General features: G+C 45.9%; 1 protein-coding gene across 4 annotated transcripts in view; it reads right to left on the reverse strand.

The window, feature by feature from the left end:
• The window catches only part of KDM2A (lysine demethylase 2A), an 81,780-nt gene extending 67,000 nt beyond the window's left edge, over window positions 1-14,780 (reverse strand). For 2 of the 4 annotated variants that reach the window (XM_075928561.2, XM_075928560.2), the window contains exons 1-3: window positions 14,651-14,775; window positions 13,805-13,832; window positions 10,973-11,077 (exon numbers count right to left, since the gene is read on the reverse strand). In XM_075928561.2, the coding sequence (XP_075784676.2) occupies window positions 10,973-11,077; window positions 13,805-13,832; window positions 14,651-14,670 (153 nt within the window). In that variant the 5' untranslated portion in view covers window positions 14,671-14,775. Of the gene's footprint in view, window positions 1-10,972; window positions 11,078-13,804; window positions 13,833-14,650 lie in introns of those variants that run through there. The other 2 variants (XM_075928565.2, XM_075928564.2) reach the window with 2 other exon arrangements.
• Between the last annotated feature and the right edge of the window lie 8,594 nt (window positions 14,781-23,374).

Here is a 23,374-nt window from a genome sequence, read left to right on the forward strand (position 1 = left end):
GTGCAGATGTGCAACAAAGACACTGTCCTTAAAAGTTCTATTCCTTTTAAAGGACCTGTGCCTGACAGGCATGAGTGCAGGGGATCAACATCTGTTATTTACTACCAAACCTTTGTCATATGGTAACCTGTGGGGCATATTTCACATCACCATACTTCAATCTATTTTCTTTGTTTTAATTAAAACTCCTGGAGTCTCCACTGAGATTCAGAGTCCCTGTGCAGAGAGTTCACACTGTTTACTGCCCATACTGTTTCTACAGCAACAGAGACAAGCAGAGCATAGAGGCACAAACACTGCCCTTCTATTTTAAGGAACACCTGCACAGAATTCGAACAGGTACAGTTCGCTCTAAGAGAGGTCTTCGGAGCTGCCAGTGAGAGAAATCCAGTCATGAGGTGGACTCAGCATCATTTCTTACTGCCTGTACCCATTACTTTCTCCTGGATCAAGTCACATGTTAGGTTTCATCCCCAAGTTTCTCAGAACCACCTGAGGTACTGACAAAAGTGCTATGAGCAATGTGTGCTGGTATGGGCTGCTATGGAGTTTCTCTTTTTTCCCCCAACTGCTGCTTTTAAAGGCCACCTTGTTCAGAGTTGCAGGGATACAGCTAAACTGGAGTTTGGGAGTACACACCAACCTAAAGGAATTTCTATGAATCTGCCTTTTTCCCTTCTATATGACCTGGCTTAACATGTCAGACTAAACCCCCATTTGATCACAGTATGTATGGTGCCTTAATGTAGACAAGGCTTAAGTGTTTCCCTCACTGGCTTCCACAAGAGGTGTCAGCTTGAATAAAGTGTTTAGGCTTCCCACCACAGCAAGGTAGGATACTGGGGACCTCCATCAACAGAGCAGGTACGAACCTGGAAGCATCAAAATATACTTAGGAGTGAACGCATGCTACCCAGGCAACAACACCTCTACCCTGAATCAGCCAGAGTACATCTAGCATGAAGGGAACTCCAAGGCCCGTTTAGATGGGTCCCATCTCAGCAGAGATGCTGCTAACTGCGGTGGTGGTTTTGGAATTCATTTATAGACTCACACTGTAGGAGTGCCTCATACAGATGTGTTTAGGACAAAAACCACTAGTACTCCCAGTCTTCAGTAGGGATGTAAATATCCATCAAAACAGTTAACTGGTTAAACAATTCAAATTGTATCATTTAGTCAGTTAACTGTTGATGGGGGCAGGGCACCCATGATATGGGGTCTTACCAGGGCTGAAGTGCGGCCATCCTCCATGGTCACATCTGCCCCCCCACCCCTCACCTGGCCAGAATCCCACCAGCTGGCAGTCTGGTTAATTGGCCACTAGGAGAGCATTCTGGTTAATCTTTTACATCCCTAGTTTGCAGATGGCAAGACTGAGATCCAGAGCAATTCAGAAACTTGCCTATAGACAGGTGAAATTATCAACAGAACTAGATCTTCAGTGTCACAGACCAGTGCCTTAATCACAGAGCCATCTTTCTTTGATAGAAATACTGCTTCACTAAGAACTTGACTAGGACTGAACCATGTCTCAGACCACTGAACTCATACAGGATCTTTTGAAAAAGGTGTTTTTTGTTGTTGTTGAAAGAACTGCATCTAGACAGTGGTTTCACTTTCGAAAAGCAATTTCGATCTGCCTAATTTACATCCCTCTTTCGAGAGAGGGATGGTAGTCTAGACATGTCCATAGTGTCCTCTTATCCTCTTCTCTCTTGCCTTTACTCCCTCTGCCCCTTTTTGTTCTTTTTAGCATCAGTGTTAGTTTTGGACAAATCTTTTATGGAGCCTCATATTAACAGATCCCCTTCTAGCTAAAGCCACCCCTCAAAAAATCATGGAACAAGCCTGTCATTCATTGTCATCTCACTGCACAGTGTTTTACTTCTTTTCCCCTGTTGTGAGCGAATCATCTAGCTAGACTGTAAGCTCCTCGGTGAAAGAACTCTTACTATGTATGCACAATATTTAATACAATGGATCCCTACTCTGAGTCGCCATTAGGCACTACCATAATAAACATGTTAAATACATTAGATAGACCAGAGATCTGACCTATTGTGGACATTCTAATATCGCTAGAAAGCAGGCTGAAAACACACGTACACTTTTAAGTCTAGTGATATCCCTCTACCACAATTTGGCATACCAATGAGGAACTGGCTAATAGTGCTGTATTAATATACTAGACCCCAAAAATAAGACCAGAGCTCAGTGTTGCACATATACAACACTGATTTTGGCAAGTTTTTCACATCTTTAACTTCTTTCTCTGTCACAAGTGATGAATATCTGAGCATTTTCATATGATCATTGGATTTAATTACAAATCCAAACAAAACAGTGCACAAGTCTGAGAACCAATGAACTGAAAGGTCAACAGTGGCCACTGAATTAACTTTTAGTGTTCATTACCCATTTAGAGCTCTCCGCTAAGCTCATTCATATCATCACCTTCCCTGGAATCAGCAAATCTGGTCCGTGCATCAGGAGTGCTAACAACTTTTCCCAGTGTCATGGAGCAATTGCCCCAAATGTTTGCACACACAACCTAATTCAGACTGAGGTAAGAGGTTTTGTTTTTCCTCCAAACACAAAGCCATTTCCCCATTACATTAAGTCCTGTTGCCAACTTTCACGCAAATAAACACCCCAACTTTCACAATAAACCAAAAAACAAAACAAACAAAAAATCAAGCTAATCCCATTTCAAAACAAGGCCCAAACAAGCCAAGCCAACCCCAACACTGACAGGATCCCCTGGGTGTGCAAACTGGGACTGTGGTGGACCCGCTGTGCACTCCTGAAGCCTTCCCTCTTGCCAGGAGCCACCCCCTCCGCCCCAAAAAGTGACACACTACAACAAACAAGCTATAAGCTAAAAATTAACCAAGACATCAAATCAATTAAGACTGAAACAAACCAAATTTCTGCAATTTAAGTGGTTTTGGTCCCAAACTGAACTGCAGACCTAGATTTGGGACTAACAAATAAGGATTAGTGAACAATAAAAAGCCAGTGGAGACAACAGGGCATTAGTACCACCTCCAGCAGGGAAAACCCCATAAAACCTATTCATGCTCATTATGACAAAACACTGACGCTACTTACAAAGTTTGTTTAGTATCCAATAGGTAACTGAAAATGCTCATCTGCTGCACTACTAGTCTCTTCAGCTCAATCAACTTTGCAGCTTACAAATCATGTTAAAGGGACACTCAGCTTTTAAAAACAGCTGTGTTAAATAATAAAGAGCAAATCAGCCTCTTAAATGTTTGTTTAAAGGCATTTATCATCTGCTGCACATCTCAGCTGAGAGAAAAACAAACACAACTGAGTCTCATTTTTGTCTTTTTCAGATTCTCTCATGGACTAGCACAAGGTTGCAATGTTTAGTATGCAAATACTGCAGAGGAATGCTTTTTTAACATAACTGTTCCACTGACATTTTAGATGATTACTTCAAGTAATCATTTCTACTGATATTTGATTCCATTAAAACATGTCCAAAAAACTAACTTTGGGACCAAATATGAGCAGAGTCTCTACAAGACTGAAGATAGTTTGCTGCCCGCACATTGTTAATGAAGTCTGAACACCACTTTTTGAAGCCAAGGGGAAGAATGAGTTGACTGAAGTAATTTGTCTCAAGTCCTGTTGAGACCAGAAAAGTAAGGTGTATTTAGTAGCTATGATCACACTACAGTAAAAGAGCATTCAGCCATACAAGCTTGCACCTAGTTTATTAGAGAACCACTTTAGTTGGTCCTCTTCGGTAATTTAACAAAACATAGCTTAGCAAGGTAGGTGCTCATAGAACATCTGTTCCTAAACTGGGAGACAGTCCCTGAATATGGGGTGAAAACAACTCTTCCAGATCCACATGCAAGTATATTCAGCACTTTTCACCCCCTAGGCATTCACAGATGCATGTATTTGGCAATCCCACCTGCACTCAAGCAGCCATAATTGCAAGCACCTGAATAATTGGGATCAAGACATGAATAGCTACCATCTATGACAGGGCTATTCAACTTTGACCACAATGATACAGTACATGCCAAGGGCCACAACTAAGTGTGATCGCATATACATGCAAATAGCTTCTTTCACACAATGCCCTGGAACTCCCAGCACCTCCTCCCAGGGGGATAGAAATGCTGAAACCCTTTACCCGTCTGTTCTAGCCAGCCTGTCGCCTTGCGTCTTTCAATACTCACCCTGCCTGGGAGATGCTGTTGTGAAGCATGTTCTCAGTGGAAGCCATATTAAAGGATCTCACCCATGGGCTGCACGTTAAGTAGCCTTGATCTATGACATTAGATCTCAAAGTGCTTTACAAAAGAGGCCAAAGTCAATTGCTAGCTCTTATTACTTGGTATAGGCCACTGCAAGAGACCCTAAAACCAACAGAAGCCAGAGAAGTCATTCTGATGAAACATCTCCGCAACACCCTCCACTGTTAGGAAGCCAAGGCCTACTTGGTTTCTTCCCTATTGGGATTTATCTTTTGATACTAGCCTTTTAGAGCTTTCAGATTAAGAAAGAGAAAGAATGGGCAGTGCCTTCCAAACTCCCCATCTCTATAGCTGAAGTAGAGGATAGGGATGTGCCCATTCTTCCATTTCTATTGTCCCCCGCAAGCTGTGCTGCAATGGTTTGGGATGCAGTAAGATTTTGTCTTTTCCTGCTCCCAACTCCCAGCATAACATTCCAAATTAGTGGCCTAATCAGATACACTGCTACTCAAACAGAGGATGTACAAAAACTATACTTTTATGTTTTACTGTGTCGCAAAGAAGTATTTTCCTAGAGAAAAGTCTGTCTCATCCATGCTGTGAGTGCTTCCCCAAACTGCAGACCGTGATCCTACAGCATAATGGAGGTCAGCGTCAGGAATTGGGATCGAGCATCTTCCTTTATCCTAAGACTCCACACACTGTAAAGCAGGGGGTCAGGAAGCTTTTTTGGGTCAGGGGTTACTGAAAAATCAGTTGACAGCCAAACACAAGTGAGAAGCACAAAAATCCCCATAATCCTCACTTACCTGGCCCCCCAAGTGAAAGGAAAAAAACCCTCACAGACGCAGCCGGTTAACCATAACTGGTAAAGGTGATGCTTACCAATTAACCATTCACATCTCTAAGCAGTAACACACATAAACCTTTAGGAGAACACTCTAACCTCGCTGGGCATTCAGTAATGGATTTGAGAGTAGACATCCTGCTACAGAAGAATTTCAAAATCTGAATACAAAAGGGGACAGCGGAACTGGAATTCATTTGCAGATTCAACACTATCAATTTAGGATTAAATAAGGACCTCAACTGGTTAATTCATTACAAAAGGAAATTTCTCTTCTCTGGATATTCACATCTCCACTCCAAATGCTGTGAATGACCCACTTCCACCTTGACTTGATTAGCTTCATTAACACAAGCAACTTCTTCCCTATGTAGACCCTTGTTTCTGTAACTTCCACTCCAATTCATCTGATGAAATGGGTTTTTTCTCCATGGCAAAATATGCTCTAATAAATCTGCTAAAGTGCCACAGGACTTGTCCTTTTTTTCAGATACAGACTAACACAGCTACCCCTCAGACTATTTGGCAACTGACAATATACAAAAGGCAACACTTGCTTGTTTTTCCAGCAAAACATTTCTATACTATTACAACTACTCACAATTACCATCCCACGCTCTTACTGGTACAGAGATGACAAGGTTGAGTAAGGCCTTGGAGACTGAATTCCCCTTTCACTGCTACAAGTCATTACCCAGCACATTCTTTTTACACCAATTCTATTTAAAAGTCTTTGTTTGAATCCAGCCACAGTGATCTGAGAAGCTAGGATTATTTTGCTCTCGTCCACTAAAACCACTCCACTGACAGGAAAATAATCTCCAGAACTAACAGTGCCTTGACTGTACAACAAGAATAAGGGGCAGTACCTTTTCAAACTACAAATCATCTCTTTCCAGGGTAGACTGTAGAACTCACTATCAGAAGGAACCATGGAGACAAGTACAGTACTGGGATGACACAACATGATAACTAAACACATTTGTGGCCCTGTGGAACTCAGATAGTGATGAAAGGGTAATGAAGTCCTATGGCTCAGGCAGCGAGATGATCATAGGAGTAAAAGAGAACTCTGCCTCTTGTACAACACTCTAGAAGTGGTCAAGTGCAATACGGGAAGAGTTTTCACTTCCAGCTAAAGCATTTGATACTGGCTGCGGCTGAAGATATGATCCTCGAGAAGCTAACCCAGTATTCTGATGCAGTAAGACAAAACAAACTCTTCAAAATACCCTGATGACTTACTGGAAAGCCTTAAAAACTCATGTACTCTGTACAAAGTCCATCTGAACATGTCTGCATGAAAAGGGAATTAAGTAGTGTCTGAGTGTGAGAAGTCCTGGACTGACTGTCCCAGGAGACTGAAGTTCTCAATTCATTCTCCAAAGGTATAGCCTAGACACCTGCAGTGCATACTCCTTACTCACACTGCCATTCCTACCAAAACAGCCTGGCAGGTGCCAAGTGGGAAGTTCAGTCCCTATTAGAAATAGCAAATACCATTTAACCGGTTAACCAGGATGTTTAACCAGTTAACCAATTAGCGGGGGGCAGCAGCCCCTGCCTGCAACGCATGTAAGTCTGCCATGGACAAGGGCTGCTCCAGATGGCCAGAGCAGTCATTACCTGTGAATGCACACAGACCATGGCCAGGGGCTGCTCCAGACACCCTGCAGTGCATTAAGGGTGATGGTTACTGGTTGACATTTCACATCCCTAGTTCCTATTGTGGTCAACTAAATGTAGCAAATATGGTGAATGTATGTTTAGCATGTATATTCTGCTTGCTTGGTAACTGTCAATAAATTGAGACTATTACTGTGTAAGGCTCTTTCGGTGGCAAAGGATCCTGCATACCAGCAGGAAGTTATGCCCTGAGCCCTAAGAATTGGGTAAGGGTGGGTGTCCCTAAAGTGTGGAAGGAATAAGTAAATTTCTGCGGGCAACTGCGTGACCCACACAGACTTGATGTCATGTGCTCACTCAAATACATTCTTGTCTGATTGCATCTAAAAATTAGAGGGACTTGATTATTCTCTCAGGATTATGAAAAACTGCATGCACTTTGCAAAGTAGCTAGGTCAACCTACCCTCACTATACACACAGCTGTGTTAAAGAAACATTCTTCCATCGACCTAGCTACTACTTCTTGGAGAAGTGGATTAACTACAGAAACAGCGTCAGTGTAGCATTCTGCTACAGTAGTGCAGCCATGCCCTCAGACTCCTTAGAATCAAAGCTTGCATTTAGAAGTTTCTAGCCTTCTTTGCAACCATGATTACATTTTGGCTTTGAAAAGTTAGCTGATAATATAGTCTTGAGTTTGCAGCAGCCCAAAAGAATGGCTGAGAACCCCCTTGAAAATATTTCAGGCTATGATAACCTGCAAACCCCCCCCCCCAAAAAGAGTGATTCTTCAAAATCATGCCAACCTTACTTCTGCACTGCTGCTGAGGGCCAAGCTTCCTTTAAAGCTGGGCATCTGGCCAGCAGCTGCTGCAATCTGGCCACACAGCTCTGAAGAGCTTGAACGGTCAGCCCCATCCATGGCTGACAACCAGAGCCTTGGCATACATGGGGCCTGACTAGGGATGCTATAGTGTAGTCAATTAACCGATAAGCAAAAGCTTGTAAGTTAATGCTATAGGCAACACACATTCCCCCTCCCTCACCAATACATTTTTTAGCAGGCTGGCCAGCAGCCCATCTCAGTCCTGGCTTGTGCCAGGTCCGGGACCTACCCCCACTGTGGCTCTGCATTTAAAGTATATTAGCAGCCTTGTGGGCAGGCAGCCCGGCTCAGTTCTGGCTCAAGCTGGATCAGGGAGCTCACACCCCTCTTTGAACAGGGGATGCTGCCACACTGCACTGCTGCCTCTATCTCAGAGGCAACAGTGCAGGACCACAGGCAGCTGGTCCACAAGGGGAACTGGTTTTTAAACTGGCTCCCCTCGCAGACCAGTTCCTGACACCCTACGCTACTGCCTCTGATACAGAGGCAGCAGCATGGAGTAGCAGGGGGCTCCTCGGGAGTGGGGCTGGAGTGCACTGGTTGCTGGCCTCACCCTCAGGAAGTACAGAATAGTCAAGTAACTGATAAGAATTCATGAGGTTAATTGACTATTCAGTTAACTGATATTTAACATCCTTAGGCCTGACAGGTTGCAATCTCCAGTAATAACCTTGTGAGCCACTGAGGGATCATGACCCCAGTTTCAGAACCGTAGGCTGGAACTATTTATCCAGTCCAATCACCTCAAGTAGATGTTAAATGGCTAATGCTGGCACTTAAAGATCTGTTAGGATTTGACTCCTAGCCACTGACAGTTTTTAGCACAGGACATTAGAAAGGGGCTAGCAGGTTAGCCCGAAGAAGGTGGTGGTGTGGTAAACTGAAAGTCACTACACAGAAGAAAGCAGCATACATTTACAAAACATTAATAAATTAAACGTAACGGCCCCTATATGACACAGATGAGACAAAGGGTTTGCCAGTATAGATATACTAGTAGAGTTACACAAGCTGCCTGCTACAATGAGGACAACTTATGCCAGCAGAACTCTTTTTACTTATGTCAGTTACTCTAACAGAAATAGCTATGGGGCAAAAGACTTTTTTGCTGGTATAGCTGCATCTACACTAAGATTTTTGCACATCTAGCTATTTTGTGTTGTTGGTGTGCTTTTAGTGACTTACCCCAAGGCCACAGGAAGACTGGTAAAGCCAGGTAAAGAACTGAGCTATGACTCAATCTCCTGCTTTACTCCACAACCATGCTCCTTCTCCTCTGCTCTGAGCTTCCACTGCTGTTTATTCAGCTCTTAACATACTGTTGGAGCTAAACCACCAACACTACTCCAGCTAAAGGCACAAAGCCCATAGTTCTTAGTAATTTTAAGTTTGATATGACTATAGCCATTTTAACAGACACAGTTGGCAAACAATGGCCTATCTACATAGCCTGTAGACATTACTTCAGAATTTCCCACAGAAGCCTTAAGGGATTGGAAGTCTAAAGAATCTGTCTTTTACTAAGATGTTTTTTGCGCCAGATAATTATCCTGAAGATTGTAGCCACAAAATTTAAGATGTAGCAGATACTATCCTTGCCATACACAGTCCTCAAACTAGAGCTTTAAGTCAAGATGAAATATGGTCCTACTAACTTCCCCTTCCTCTAAGGAACAAATTCTTTAGTGGGAATGAAACCAGTTACTCAAGAGATTACAACTGTTACTTCACCCTTCCAAGGTGAGCGGTAGTTACAACTCAGCAGTACGCTCTCTGTAAGCTGTTAAAGCACAGAAGTAGCAACTGACTACAACAATAAGCAAACTGACCTCTCCACCTCTCTGGGAAATCTAATCCTAGAGATCAGTGCACCACTTCACTAGACTTCATGCCAAATGATTGTATTTCAAAGTGATAATGGATAAAAATTTATTTGCAGTAGTCACAAGCCTCAGAAACCAAGCTGACCATACTGTTTAGCATGATTTCTCCAAGTAGTGGGAATTAAAGTGAATACCAGTTCATTTTCTTTTCCCTTGGTAGGAACTGTGTTCGAGACACAGCCATTGATAATACAATCTCAGACTTTTGAGGAAAGGTTTACTCTTAAAATGCTACAGTAGTGCCTCTGCACTACTGTAGCATCTGCATTACAGTGAAGATGCTATCTATGCTGACGGAACGGATTCCCCTGTCAACATAGGTACTCCACCTTTCCAGGAGATGGGAGCTATGTTGTGGGAGAATTCTCCCATCAACACTGAAGGTGAGATCAATTTCGCTGGCACTCAACAGTAGGTTATTCATACCTCTGAGCAATACAATTATATTGTCCTAAATTTAGTGTAGACATGGCCTCTAGAGCATGAATACAAATATAAGACAGATGCGCACACAGCCAGTCCAACTAGCTTCAGTATGAAGCCCATTTTCTTTCGGTATAGCTACAGAATCTCTCATAACCTTGACGGATATAGCAATGTGAAGGCCCAGTGTAAACAATGCTAAGTTGACAGAAGAATTCTTCTGTAAACTCATGGAGGTAGAGAACTAGAGTGATGGTAAAAATATCTCCTGTTGTGTAGAGGGTGTCTACAATGAAATACTACAGTGGTGTAACTGTGCCACTGTAATGTTTTAAATATACACCATCCGTCCCAAGTTCAAAAATATCCTCAAGTCAGATCTGGGTCAATATAATGCCAAAAGAAAGCCACCCCAGTTTAACATACACAGCTTTCCAATTCTTCCTCTCCCCATCTGCTGCAAGTACCAGGAGATGTCTGTTTCATCCCAAGTAACAACTATACCAGTTTATGTCAAAAAGCATATTCCTGGACTTTGTTACTGTTTGAAGCTTAAGTAGCCATGTGTTGGGCTGGTAACAACCCTAGATATAGTGTTCCCCTACAATAAGAAACACTTGTTTGATGAGAACTAGAAGCATCAAATCATCTGGTTGACTGCCCACTTCAGTATTTATATGTCTCAGTGGGAAAGCTGGAGATTTTAGTCTCATGGGTATATGGGGTGGTAACAAGCTTGTTCCTACTATAAAGCCAGGGAGATTTTTTTTTTCAGGACAGCAAGTTGAAAGGCAAAGATACTAAGGCCAAGTCACTAAAAGTCAGGCAATGTAAACGCTGTTTGTCAGCACTTTTGTGAACAAAATACTTCCACCCCCACAACTGGGGGTTTGCACTGTAAGCAGGAGCGCTCTCCTGTCTACACTGCCACTTGCTGCAGAAAAACTTCTGTCTTTTGGAGGAGGGGGATTTAAGCATCTGTCAATAACAAAAGTTTTATCATTTAACTAACAGTGTAGACAAAGCCTAAGAGTGAGAGCTCGATGAGTAAAAGCGAATACTGACCAATCTTTGGCTGTAGCGGATTCTCTCTTCCTCAGGCTCCATCTCTGACTCTTCTGAAGAGAGTGAGAAGGATACTCCAGGGCTACTGTCTTCCTCCTCGTCCTCCTTAGAAACCAGAATGAAATAGTGAAAAATTGCACACAGATATTAGAAACTCTCCATTAAGCCTTCACTCATAAGTGAAAGATTCTGTAACATTGTGCAATACTATGCACCAAGGCCACAGAACAGCAATTGGCTAGCTCCTCCAAAGGGCTCTCACTGAACTGGGTGACTGGGCAACAAAATGGGAAATAAAATTTAGCATTGATAAGTACAAAGGAATAAATGTCAGAAAATCACCTGAACTATACATACAAAATGACGGGGTGTAAATTAGCTGTTCAATTACTATTCAAGAATGATGATGATGTCAAAATCTGATAGTACTCTAAAACATCCTCTCAGTGTGCAGAGGCAATCAAAAAAGCTAACAAGCTAGGAACTATTATAAAAGGGTTATATAATAGGACAGAAAATATAACACCACTATATAATCCATGATATAGCCACACCTTTAATACGACATACAGTTGTGGTCACCATATCCCAAAAAACTATTAGAACTGGAAAAAAGTACAGAGAAGGGCAACAAAAATTATTAGGTATGGAACACATTACATACAAGGAGACATTAAAAAAATGACTAGCACAGCTCATCTTAGAAAAGAGATGACAAAATGTGGCTATACTCAGGAACTATAAAGATGCAGAGAAAGTGAACGAGACAGTGATATTTACCACTTCCCATAACACAAGAACTAGAGGTGACTTGATAAAATTAATAGGCAGCAGATTAAAAACAGAAGGAAGCACAGAACCACCTGCGGAACTTATTGCCAGGCAATATTGTGAAGGCCAAAATTATAACCACATTCAGAAGAGAATTAGAAAATGTAATGGAAGCTAAGTCCATCAATGGTCATTAGCCAAGATGGTCAGGGATACAACCCCATGCTCCAACTGCCAGAAGTAGGAACTGGGTAACAAGGGATGGATAACCTGAAAATGACTTTTTCTTTATTTCTTCTGAAGGAGCTGGCACTGGCCAGTCAGAAGGCAAGATACCGCGCTAAACGGGCCAATAGCCTGACCCAGGATTTCCATTTTTTATGTTCTCCTTTAACTCCTTGGCTTTATAATTTCATCCTTAAACCGGAGTAATCACCTAGACCATCAAACACCAGAAAATGGTAAAGTGAGTTGGTATTCTCTGATGTGGAGTCATCTCCCTGAATTGACTCACCATAAAGCAATTCTGCTTTGGGACCAGAACCATGCTGGCTTCAAATGTATACTTAAACTCATGTGGTAGCAACAGGATTGTAGCATAGTTTTCCTGAAGAATCAGATGAGAGTCTGAGAAGCATGTCACCTAAATCCATGCCAGACTCTTCCTCTGGATAGTTTGGAAAGTGCTTCTCTGCAACTGCCCCCTATCATACAACAACAAAAAGCCACAGTGACTCTTGTCAGGGAAGATGTGCAGAAACCTTTCTAACAATATTTCAACAAACTTACAATAGCTTGATCAACTCCAGCATGGACACATCAGATAGCTCAGAATTTGCCTCACTGTAACTATCACCACATGGAAGTGCTCTGATACAATACTGTTTGATTTTGTTCTATATGGACAGGATAAAGCTGTGTAATAACTACATTATGGAGCTGGATTTTATGCACTTGTCTTTCCTAGACTGTTTGGAGAAAATTTCCCACGGTTGGTAGTAACAGGAGTGATAGCACAAGAAGAGCTGAAGCAGCAACTGGTGTTTTCACTACTGGGTAATATCTGTGATCCATGAGCAAGATCCAACACCACAGTGGTTAAAGTGTCAGTGCCCTGTTTATGCTATCACTTCCGCCACTGCTACCACCAGTGTTTTCAAAAGTTTATTATAAGCAATTTACGTGGCTTGAGCATAGTCTAACAACAGTCAGAAACAGTTTTTTCCTCTGAAATGCAAAGACAAGCTATTGTACAATAACCAGGGCACTAGTACATCATAACACAGTGCCACAAGAAATAGTAAATTACAGGGTGCAGATTTGGTCTACCAAGCCCCAACCCTAGGAGTCTCATCACAGAAGACCAGTTCAGATATTGATTTTAACTCTCCACCCCCTCCTCCTTAGAAGTGATCTTGGGCCTGGAGAGAAGTTGGCTGTGCTAGTGAAAGGAGATAGCATGGCTGTTGCTGGTGGTCTAGCTGTGCTGGGAAGTCATTCTGAATGTCAATCCCTGGGGAACTGTCAATCCAGCATCCATCAGTAACGCAGAACTCATTTTAAATCGCAACAATTTATTAAAACAAAAGTTTGACAGATGCCAGAGGACTTGCCAATAACACAAAGTCTTAACCTAATCTCCGTCTTCAGAAGCCAGGGAAAAAGCCCCTTAGAAAGTTTTGTAATTAAGAGTAGTAAAAGGCAAATGAGAAAGGGAGAAAGAGTTGATGGAGATCTCTATGTCAGGGATAAAACCAACCTCTTCCCACATCCCACCAGGTGCCCTGCTCTCTCTCTTGCTCTCTCTTCCTGTGTTTTTAAAATCATGAAACAAATGAGAATATACAAAGAGATTAAACAATCCACACATACAAATCCCAGCTCATCTCTGGGGAGAAAGGCAAAGGAGACATAAAGCCAGTGACTGGCTGCTCATCAGAAGCCAAAATAAAATGTGGTTCACTGAGTTACATAAAGTTAGAGGTGTTGAGGAGAAGGAAGACCCTAGGCAGTGGAGAGGTCACTAAGCCAGGGGGATACAAAGAAAATCAAGTCTCTCACCAGGTCTCTTCTTCGCCTTTGTCCTTTTCTAGAGATGAAAAAAAGATTCAAAAAAATTGAGAAAGGAGAAATTAAATCCCATGCATGGCTGTCTTCGTCTCAGGTGCTCGGAGGAGCCTAGTATCCAGAAGGGATGGCAAGTCCCAGAAAAAACAACTCTGCTTGCAGAAAGGGATCAGGACAGTCTCCCGGTGCCTGAAAAGCTTGCCTCTCTCAGTGGGGCTGGGAGCAACCACATGGACACCTCCCCCACCAAAATAAGCCCTCCAGCCCGCTGTGAACAGACTCACAGCCAGTTACAGCCAATGCCCCCACCCCCAAATCCAGCTCCAATTCACCTCAGGCCCCCAAACCCCTGCTTATCCCAACCCCTAACTTATCCCAGCCCACAGCCCAAATCCTCTGCCCCACCCCCATCACCCCACCTCTGATCTCCACCCATCCCACCCCCACACTCACCTCACCCACACTTCAAACTCCCTGCCCCCACAAGTCTCCACCCACCGCACCCCCTAACTCACCCCACCCCCTCCTCAAACTCCCTGCTCCCCATCACCCCACCTCAAACCTCCACCCCCAGCACCCCCCACCTCACCCCTCGCTCCCCAACTCACCCCAGGGGAGGGCGCCCCGGGGTGCCCCAGGGCTGTGAGGGGGCCACTCTGGGGGTGCCCCTCCCCTAACTCGCCTCCCGACTCCCTCCCCCCCAGAGCCGCCCCCCCGGCCGAGCGCCCCCTCCCGCCCGCCAGCGCCCCGCTGCCCTGCCCGGCTCTGCCTCAGCGCCGGCGGGCCCGGCACCCCGCTGCCATCCCCGCCCGCCCGGCCCGACTCGCTTCCCCTCCTCACACAGAAGCAGCCGCCGCCATTTTGAACCCGTCAGACTCTCACATACACACAGTATCGGCCGGCCCCCACACTGCGCCTGCGCAGCCGCGACCTCCTTCCAAGCCGCTTCCCCCCCCCGCCTCTCCGGTTCCGAGCAGGCTCCCCTGGCCGCGCACGCGCACTGACTCTCCCTCCCCCGCCACCCAGAGAGCGACGGGCATTCCCACGCGGCGCAGGCGCACGAACCTCACGTCCTCCAGCCGACAACGCCAGCGCAGGCGCTTTGGCTCACTCTCGAAGGCACCCACTTTAGGACATGCGCAAAAGCCGCGCCACGAGTCCCGCTGCAGTCTTCGCCTATCAGAGCTTAATCCGTCCGGGAAACCGTGCGCATGCGCAGTGGCAATAGGTCAGAGGACCACTGGAGGGTCTGAGAGAGTCAGAACATGCAGGGGCGGAGGAAAAGACTGGAGTGCAGTGATAGGGGCCCCTTGACACCCTCCCCCAGTGTGACCCCCCCCACCCCACACAGCCCTTCGGCTCCCCCACTCTCCCCTATCTCATAGAATAGTGATACAGATGTGGCCGTGTTAGTCTGGTGTTGCTGAAACAAAATACAGGACTATGTAGCACTTTAAAGACTAACAAGATGGTTTATTAGATGATGAGCTTTCGTGGGCCAGACCCACTTCCTCAGATCAAATAATGGAAGAAAATAGTCATTTCCCCTTCCCCACCTCTAATATCATTAACTCACTGGCATTCACCTTCCTTCCCCTCCCCCCCCACATCCCCCTTCTGTTCTGTAATGTGATTTGTCCTTTTCATGTGTGTTCATTTTTTTTAAATTGTATCCTTTGGTATATATGGTTGTGACTATTTTCTTCCATTACTTGATCTGAGGAAGTGGGTCTGGCCTACGAAAGCTCATCATCTAATAAACCATCTTGTTAGTCTTTAAAGTGCTACATAGTCCTGTATTTTGTTCCCCTATCTCACACAGCCTTGGGGCTCCCCCACAGTGACTCCACACAGGGTGACACTACTCCTCTCAACTCTGGGGTTATCCCACTGTGTCCCACACCGATTGTCACACAGTCATAACATAAGAACGGGCATGCTGAGTCAGACTGTTAGAAGAAGCATACAGGATCTTTTTCAAGGGAAAAGATAAATACACTGTGTTTATTGAGAATACAGCAGAGAAGCAGTTAGCATATGCTTTATAAACACACACACACATCCTGACTGAGTGAGGAGTTGGGGTTCCTCTGAAACTCCTCCGAGGCTTGGCTTGCAAGACTGAACCCAGAGTCCCAGGACAAGAGCTTCCTTTCTTATACTTGAAAGTTCCCATTAGAGTCTATGGCTGTGTCTACATTGGCAAGCCGCTTTTGCGCAAAATCTTGCCACCTGTCTACTCTGGCCGCGAGTGTTTGCGCAAGAACACTGACGTTCTAATGTAAGAAATCAGTGCTTCTTGCGCAAATACTTTGATGCTCCCGCTCAGGGATAAGCCCTCTTGCGCAAGTATTCTTGCGCAAGAGGCCAGTGTAGATAGGCAACGTTAATTTCTTGCGCAAGAAAGCCTGATGGCTAAAATGGCCATCGGAGCTTTCTTGCGCAAGAGAGCGTCTACACTGGCACGGATGCTTCTGCGCAAAAGCACATCTTTTGCGCAAAAGCACATGCCAGTGTAGACGCTCTCTTGCGCAAATACTTGTAACGGAAAAACTCTTCCGTTAAAAGTATTTGCACAAAATCATGCCAGTGTAGACGTAGCCCAAGGGTTTTGCAGTGTCATGCTACAGTCATCCACCCTTCGGCAGTGTTAATCTGTGTTCTTTTGATGGTGATTGTCAGGGTTCCCGTCATTGTCTCTCACTCTTGGGGTGGTGGTGGGGTCTCTGCCTGTCTCCAGGGTTCCTCGATTCAGCCTCATGACACAATGCATGCTTCCTTGTTATCTTCAAAGTTTCCACTTCTTCTTGGTCACCTGGGCATCTGTGATGGCTTTCACTCACACACACCCTCCACTCACATTAAACAACTGTATAGAGTTTCAGACAAGATCAATAGTTACAAGGGGTACAACTTAACAGGGAGCAAGGCCTTGCAGTAATCATTATCTAATCATGAGAAATTAGATTGGAAGAAGCTACAGAACTTGCAAGTCATTACATCAAATCCTTATGCATCATACTTATAATCTTATAACTAATATTAAAATGTACATTTTTGCTACAAGACCAACTGTCCATCTAACCTAGTATTCTATCTGCTGATGGTGACCAATGCTAGGTGCCCTAGAGGGAAGGAACACAACAGGTGATCCTCATGTGATCCCTCTCCTGTCACCCATTTCCAGACAAACAGAGGCTAAGGACACCACTCCTACCCATCCTGGCTAATAGCCATTGATGGACCTAACCTCCATGAATCTACCTAGCTCTTTTTTGAACCCTGTTAAAGACCTAGTCTTCACAACATCCTCTGGCAAGGAGTCCCACAGATTGACTGTGCTCTGTGTGAAGAAAAATTTCCTTTTCTTTGTTTTAAACTGCTACTTATTAATTTCATTTGGTGACCCCCGATTCTTATATTGTGGGAATAAGTAAATAACTTTTCCTTATTTACTCTTTCCACACCAATCATGATTTTATAGACCTCTATCATATACTCCATTAGTCTCTTGTTTTCTAAGATGAAAAGTCCAAGTTTTTTAATCTCACTTCATATGAGACCCTTTCCAGACCCCTAATCATTTTTGTTGCCCTTTTCTGAACCTTTTCCAATGCCAATATATCTTATTGGAGATGAGGCAACCACATCTGTATGCAGTATTCAAGATGTGGGCTTACCATGGTTTTATATAGAGGGAATAAGATATTCTCTGTCTTATTCCCTATGGGTATGTCTACACTACCCTCCTAGTTCGAACTAGGAGGGTAATGTAGGCATACCGCACTTGCAAATGAAGCCCGGGATTTGAATTTCCCGGGCTTCATTTGCATAAACAGGGCGCCGCCATTTTTAAATCCCTGCTCGTTCGAACCCCGTGCCGTGCGGCTATACGCGGCACGAACTAGGTAGTTCGGACTAGGCTTCCTAGTCCAAACTACCGTTACTCCTCCTTTGTTAGCAAATATTTTTTATGAATTCTAATCATAATAGTTGTGACTTTTTTCTGTTGAAAAACAAAAATAATTATTTAAACCTTTCACCCAGCATATTCCGGTGCAAAAAGTAGTGCATTCTGCTAATTTAAGTAGCTGGATGATTTATGCAAAATTGGGTATCTGTAGGTAATCACAAAGTATGACTTTTTTTGCACAAACAAAACAAACTCTTTAAAATATATAATAGATCGAGAAAGATAATCAGAAGATCTATCTAATCTTCAGATTGTGGGACTGGGAGTCAGGATTTCCCATTTGTTTGTTTTTATAGATACGTCTATACTGCAGGCTTCTTTCAGAAGAAGCTTTTCCAAAAGAAATCTTCCAAAAACACTTCTTCCGACAGAGAGTGTCCACACTGCCAAAGTGCATAGAAAAAGCGATTTGCTTTTTTGAAAGATAGTATCTAGCATTTAAGCTGTGATTACTATGGGCAGAATGGTCACCAGGGCACCTGTGCTTTTTCCTGGAGGCCTCTTCTTTTGAAAAAGCTTTCTCTTCCATGTCCATACACACCTTTTTCCAAAAGAGCTCTTTTGGAAAAGTGTCCTTCCTTGTAGAGATAGAAGTGTTAGTCTGGGGTAGCTGAAGCAAAATGCAGGACAATGTAGCACTTTAAAGACTAACAAGATGGTTTATTAGATGATGAGCTTTCGTGGGCCAGACCCACTTCCTCAGATCAAATAGTGGAAGAAAATAATGTGTTCATTTTTTTAAATTGTATCCTTTGGTATATATGGTTGTGACTATTTTCTTCCACTATTTGATCTGAGGAAGTGGGTCTGGCCCACGAAAGCTCATCATCTAATAAACCATCTTGTTAGTCTTTAAAGTGCTACATTGTCCTGCATTTTGCTTCAGCTTCCTTGTAGAATGAGTTTTACCAATGTTGGAAAAACTCCTGCGTTCTTTTGATTTTCTTTCGAAAGAACGCAATAACAGTGGGGACGTAAGTCAAGGTATTTCAGAAAAAAACCCCTCTGCAGTCTAGATGCACCCATATTAGTTTACAGGCACTGGGGCTACATCTACACTACGGAGTTTTTTTTCCAGGATCCTGGAAAAACTCTGCAACGTCCAGGGAACGCATCTGCTCTTCTGAAATTTTTTTTTGGAAGAGCAGCCCTGTAAACCTCATTTCACGAGGAAGAAGGGCTCTTTCAAAAGAGGAGGTTTTTCCAAAATTTGGCCCAATTTAGATGGGCCAAATTTGGGAAAAGCCTCTTCCAAAAAAAAAAAATCAGAAAAAGATACGCAAGTTGCGCTCTGCAATTTGCGTACCTTTTTCCAAAAAAGAAGTGTAGTATAGACAGAGCTTGGATGGGGAGTAGAGTTAGGGATTAGAGCAGGATTTTGGTCTTGGGTTCTAGCGTAGGCTCTGAAAGGGGAGTGGAGTCTAGTGGTCTGAGCAATGGGGATCAGCTCTCAGGGATCTGAGACATAAGAGTCCAGATATTGGTTGGGAGTCTGTGCAGTACATGGTGCAATGGGGCTAGTCAAGTATCGGTGCAGTGCTCTGCACAGTGGGATCCAGATCTTCATCTGGAGTCTTTGCAGCACCTGGCAAAAGGGGGCCAAGAAATCAGTCAGCAGTGGTGCTGGAACAGCTTTTGGAGTGGGGGTGCTGAGCTGTTCCCCTCACTCCTGCCTGCACCTCTCACCACTTCCTGGAGCTGGGTCTGGCAGCCATGCCCCCATGCTGGTGGCCAGGACCTGCCATACAGAGCTGGTGGCCAGGATCCTAGGGCTCCTGTGGAGCTCCCAGGCTGGCAGCTGAGTGGAACCCCAGGCTGGCAATGGAGTCCAGGTTGTAGAGCTGACAGACAGATGAAACTCCAGGCCAGCAGTGGAGCCCCTGGGCAGCAGTGGGGCTGGCGGCTGGGACCCTGCCAATGGCCATGACCTGGGGGCTGAGCAGGACCTCAGGCTGGCAGATTAGTCCCTGGGCAGCATAGGACCTGGTGACTGAGGCAGTGGACAGCATAGGTGTGGGGCTGGGACAGGGGACAGCATAGGTGCGGGGCTGGGACTCCGGGCACAAAGCCTGGGGTTGCTGCAGCACACCTGCACTCTACTTCCTGCACATATGTCAGTCAGCAGTTTGTGCAGTTCCCAACACAAGGGGCTCAGAATTCAGTTAGGTGTCTTTGCAGTGCCTGGTACAACTGGTCCAGATGTCAGTCAGGAGACTGTGGAATGCCTTGTATAATTGGACCCAATCAGTCAGGAGCCCTCAGGCCCTACAGTCATTGCAAATAATAACAGTGCTCTAGAGCGTGTAGGTAGTGATGGCCCCTTGTTTCTCCCTCAACTTGTTCCCTGTGGGCACGGGAGTCAGAGCCAGCGGCCGCAGGGTCTGACTGCTTTCCACGAGGCGTACAGCTAGTTTGGATAGGAAGCCTAATCCAAACTAGCTAGTCCGTGCCGCGTGTAGCTGCGCGGCACGGGGTCCAACCTAGCCGGCATTTAAAAATGGCGCCGGCCGGCTTTATGCAAATGAAGCCCGGGAAATTCAAATCATTTGCAACTCCGTATGACTACATTACCCCCTCCAGTTCGAACTAGGGGGGTAGTGTAGACATACCCCTGGGGACCACACAAACGGGCTGGGGACCAGCAGGCCTGGAGCGGATCTGGCCAGGGGTTTGGACTGTGCCCCAAGGCAGGGAATTGGGGTGCAGGGTCTGGAAGGAGGGTTATGTGGGTGCAGATATTGGAGTGGGAGTGGCTGGGGGGCCGGACACTTACCTAAAAGTGCTGCTTGCCCATTTCTCCCACAGGAGCTACCTGACCATGTGCTCGGGGATTAAAAGCCTGAGGGGAGCGGTGATTGGTGGGTTCCCGCAGCTGCCGTTGTCCAGGTCTGGCCAATGGGCTTGTGTGGGGGGCAGGGGGGCAGCCATGAGGGACCCTCCCCTGCCGGCTCGCAGCTCCTGCACCACAAAGGGCCCCGCCACGCTATTCTGTTCTGTTCTGCGTGGGGGTGGGGCTGTTGCTGCCTCGCAGCCAGACCCGACCAGCACGGGGTTTGCTCCGGCTGCTGCAGCGCCTGCGTGGGCTGCCTGCTGCGGTGGGGGTGGGGCTCGAGCGTCCAAAGCACCACGTCGGGCTCCCTCGCGAGCCCCAGGCTGCCGACCCTGTTCTAAGCAGGGCGGAGGAGTGGTTTAAAACACCGGCGCTGGCGCGAACGCAAGCTGGATTCAGCTAGCACAGGCTCCTGGAGACATCTGGAAGGAGCTCCCTGCGAGCCACAGGGGAGACCTGAGTGAGACCAGACCCAGGCCTTATCCTGCACGTCCAGAATGCCCAGGACCTGGGCTCTGTGTGGGGATGGCAGAAGCGGAGGCAGCCTTTGCATCAGGACTATGAGCTGCAAAAAAGCCAGCTGAACCCAGCCCTAGCCCCCAAACTATAGTGTGCTGGGCCAGCGAGTGAGTGAGCCTGGATCGTTCGCAGGAAGCATAGAATGGCTCCTGGGTAGGGGGTCCTCCTAGCTTTGTGGCGAGAGCCAGTGTGGGGCTAGGTTTTCCTCTAACTCCTTCCATTACCCCTGCTCCATGACCAGCAGCAGAGATGGGGACCCCACATGTGGACAGGTCTCCGGGTGGGCTAATGCCTGCTCACAGGATGGCTGGCCTGTTAAGAGGACAGAGGAGTTGAGCCCAACCTCACCAGTTACCCATCAGTTACTCCCGGGGAAGAAAGATTACCTGGTTCTAAAAGCCAGTGTCATTATTATTAGTCCCAGCCTGGACGAGGGAAAGGGATGTGCAGCAGGGTAAGGGGTAGATGGGAACTGTAGTTACCTGCTTAGGAGGTTCATTATACAAGCAAGTGGTTGTTGGGAAGGGGAGCATTGGGAAACTGATGACCTGCTGGGGCTGCCATCTGTCCCTGCTCAGCGTATGGGCATGTCTGTGCTACTAAAAAAGGTTTGATCTTCTTCACCTGAGTTAAAATAGCAGGGGAGATGCGGCAACTTGGTTTTTAACTTGCCCTGTTAACCCGATTCATATATTACAAGGCCAGAGGGGCCTTTGATCTTGTGCTCAGACCCCCTGTATAACAGAGGACTTCCCGGCAATCATTCCTGACTGCGCTATAGCCATTTTTTCAGGAAAAGATCCCTTCTTGTTTTAACAATTGCCCGTGATGCAGAATCCATTGCAATCCTTGGTTCTCACAAGTGTCACATCTTCACAGCTATTGTAACATGGGCTAGCTAACTGAATTAGCAACTCGCCTCTTGATGCAGAGTAGACACACTGGCTGTGTCTACACTGGGCCACTTATTCCGAAAATCACCCGCTTTTCCATAATAAGCTGCGAGCTGTCTACACTGGACCTTGAATTTCCGGAAAAGCAACAATGCTCTACTGTACAAAATCAGCCGCTATTCCGGAAAAACTATTCTGCTCCTGCTCGGGCATAAGTCCTTATTCCAGAACACTGTTCCGGAAAAGGGCCAGTGTAGACAGCCCAGTAGTCTTTTCCGGAAAAAAGCCCTGATTGCGAAAATGGCGATCAGGGCTCTTTTCCGGAAAAGCGCGTCTACATTGGCCACAAATGCTTTTCCAGAAAAAGGGCTTTTCCGGAAAAGCAGCCTGCCAATGTAGATGCTCCTTTTCCGGAAAAACTGAAAACGGAATAGTATTCCGTTTTAAGCATTTCCGGAAATTCATGCCAGTGTAGACACAGCCACTCTGTAAGCTACAGCAGGGACGACAGCCTTCCCTGGCCCATGGGCAAGGTGTGGGGGAGGGCGGCTCCACGCTCCCAGAATGGGCAGTGCATTGGATGGAAGGTCTGGGGCTGGGGGCATCCAGCCGTCATCGCTTCCCAGAATGCACTGCGCTTCCTCCTCCCCTCCCCCCAGTCTCCAGGCAGCTCTCAGAGCCACCATGGCGGCACTCTGGTGGGAGCCCATGACTCTGGCCACTGCCGCTACTTGTTGAATAGCTGGGCCTTGAGGCAACTGCCCCTTCCCCCCGTCAACAGGCCTGATAAGCTACGGAGCTTAAAAATGCCAGCAGAGGCAAGTTCCTGCACCACACCAGAACTCCCACTTCTGCCACCATTAGTGAGGCTGCACCAGTGGGAGAAACCAGGGGGAGACCCAGGGAAAGCTCCACAGGGAGGAAAAGTCCAAAGGCAGTTGGAAATCAGCCTCCTGCTGCCTCATCACCAATGAAGAGCAGGAAGAAGCCTTGGTCTCCTAATACAAGGGGAAAAGCATTCCCACGTGTTCGGCTTTCCCATGATGAGGCAGCTGACGGCTCATGGGACACACCATGCAGCAGTGCCACAGTGTACCTAGACATTCGGTGAGACAGTAGGCTTTTGGGAGCAGGCAGGGATAGTGAAATGCTGCCCCCTCTGGGATTTGGGGGGTGGAGCAATGATGGTCAGATGCCTTGGGTCTGTTCTTGGAGGATTCAGGACAGGGTCACCTGGTTATTCCCTGCCTCTGTAAGAGGAATCTGTGCCCATGGTAGCTGGGTGTTAGCTCCCTACCACCAACTGCCGGTTAGCAGCCAAGCACTCGTCTCTAAGCCCTGCCAGCTCT

The sequence above is a fragment of the Pelodiscus sinensis genome, chromosome 5, assembly GCF_052426305.1.
Source record: "Pelodiscus sinensis isolate ZL-2025 chromosome 5, ASM5242630v1, whole genome shotgun sequence".
NCBI classification, from domain to species: domain Eukaryota; kingdom Metazoa; phylum Chordata; order Testudines; family Trionychidae; genus Pelodiscus; species Pelodiscus sinensis.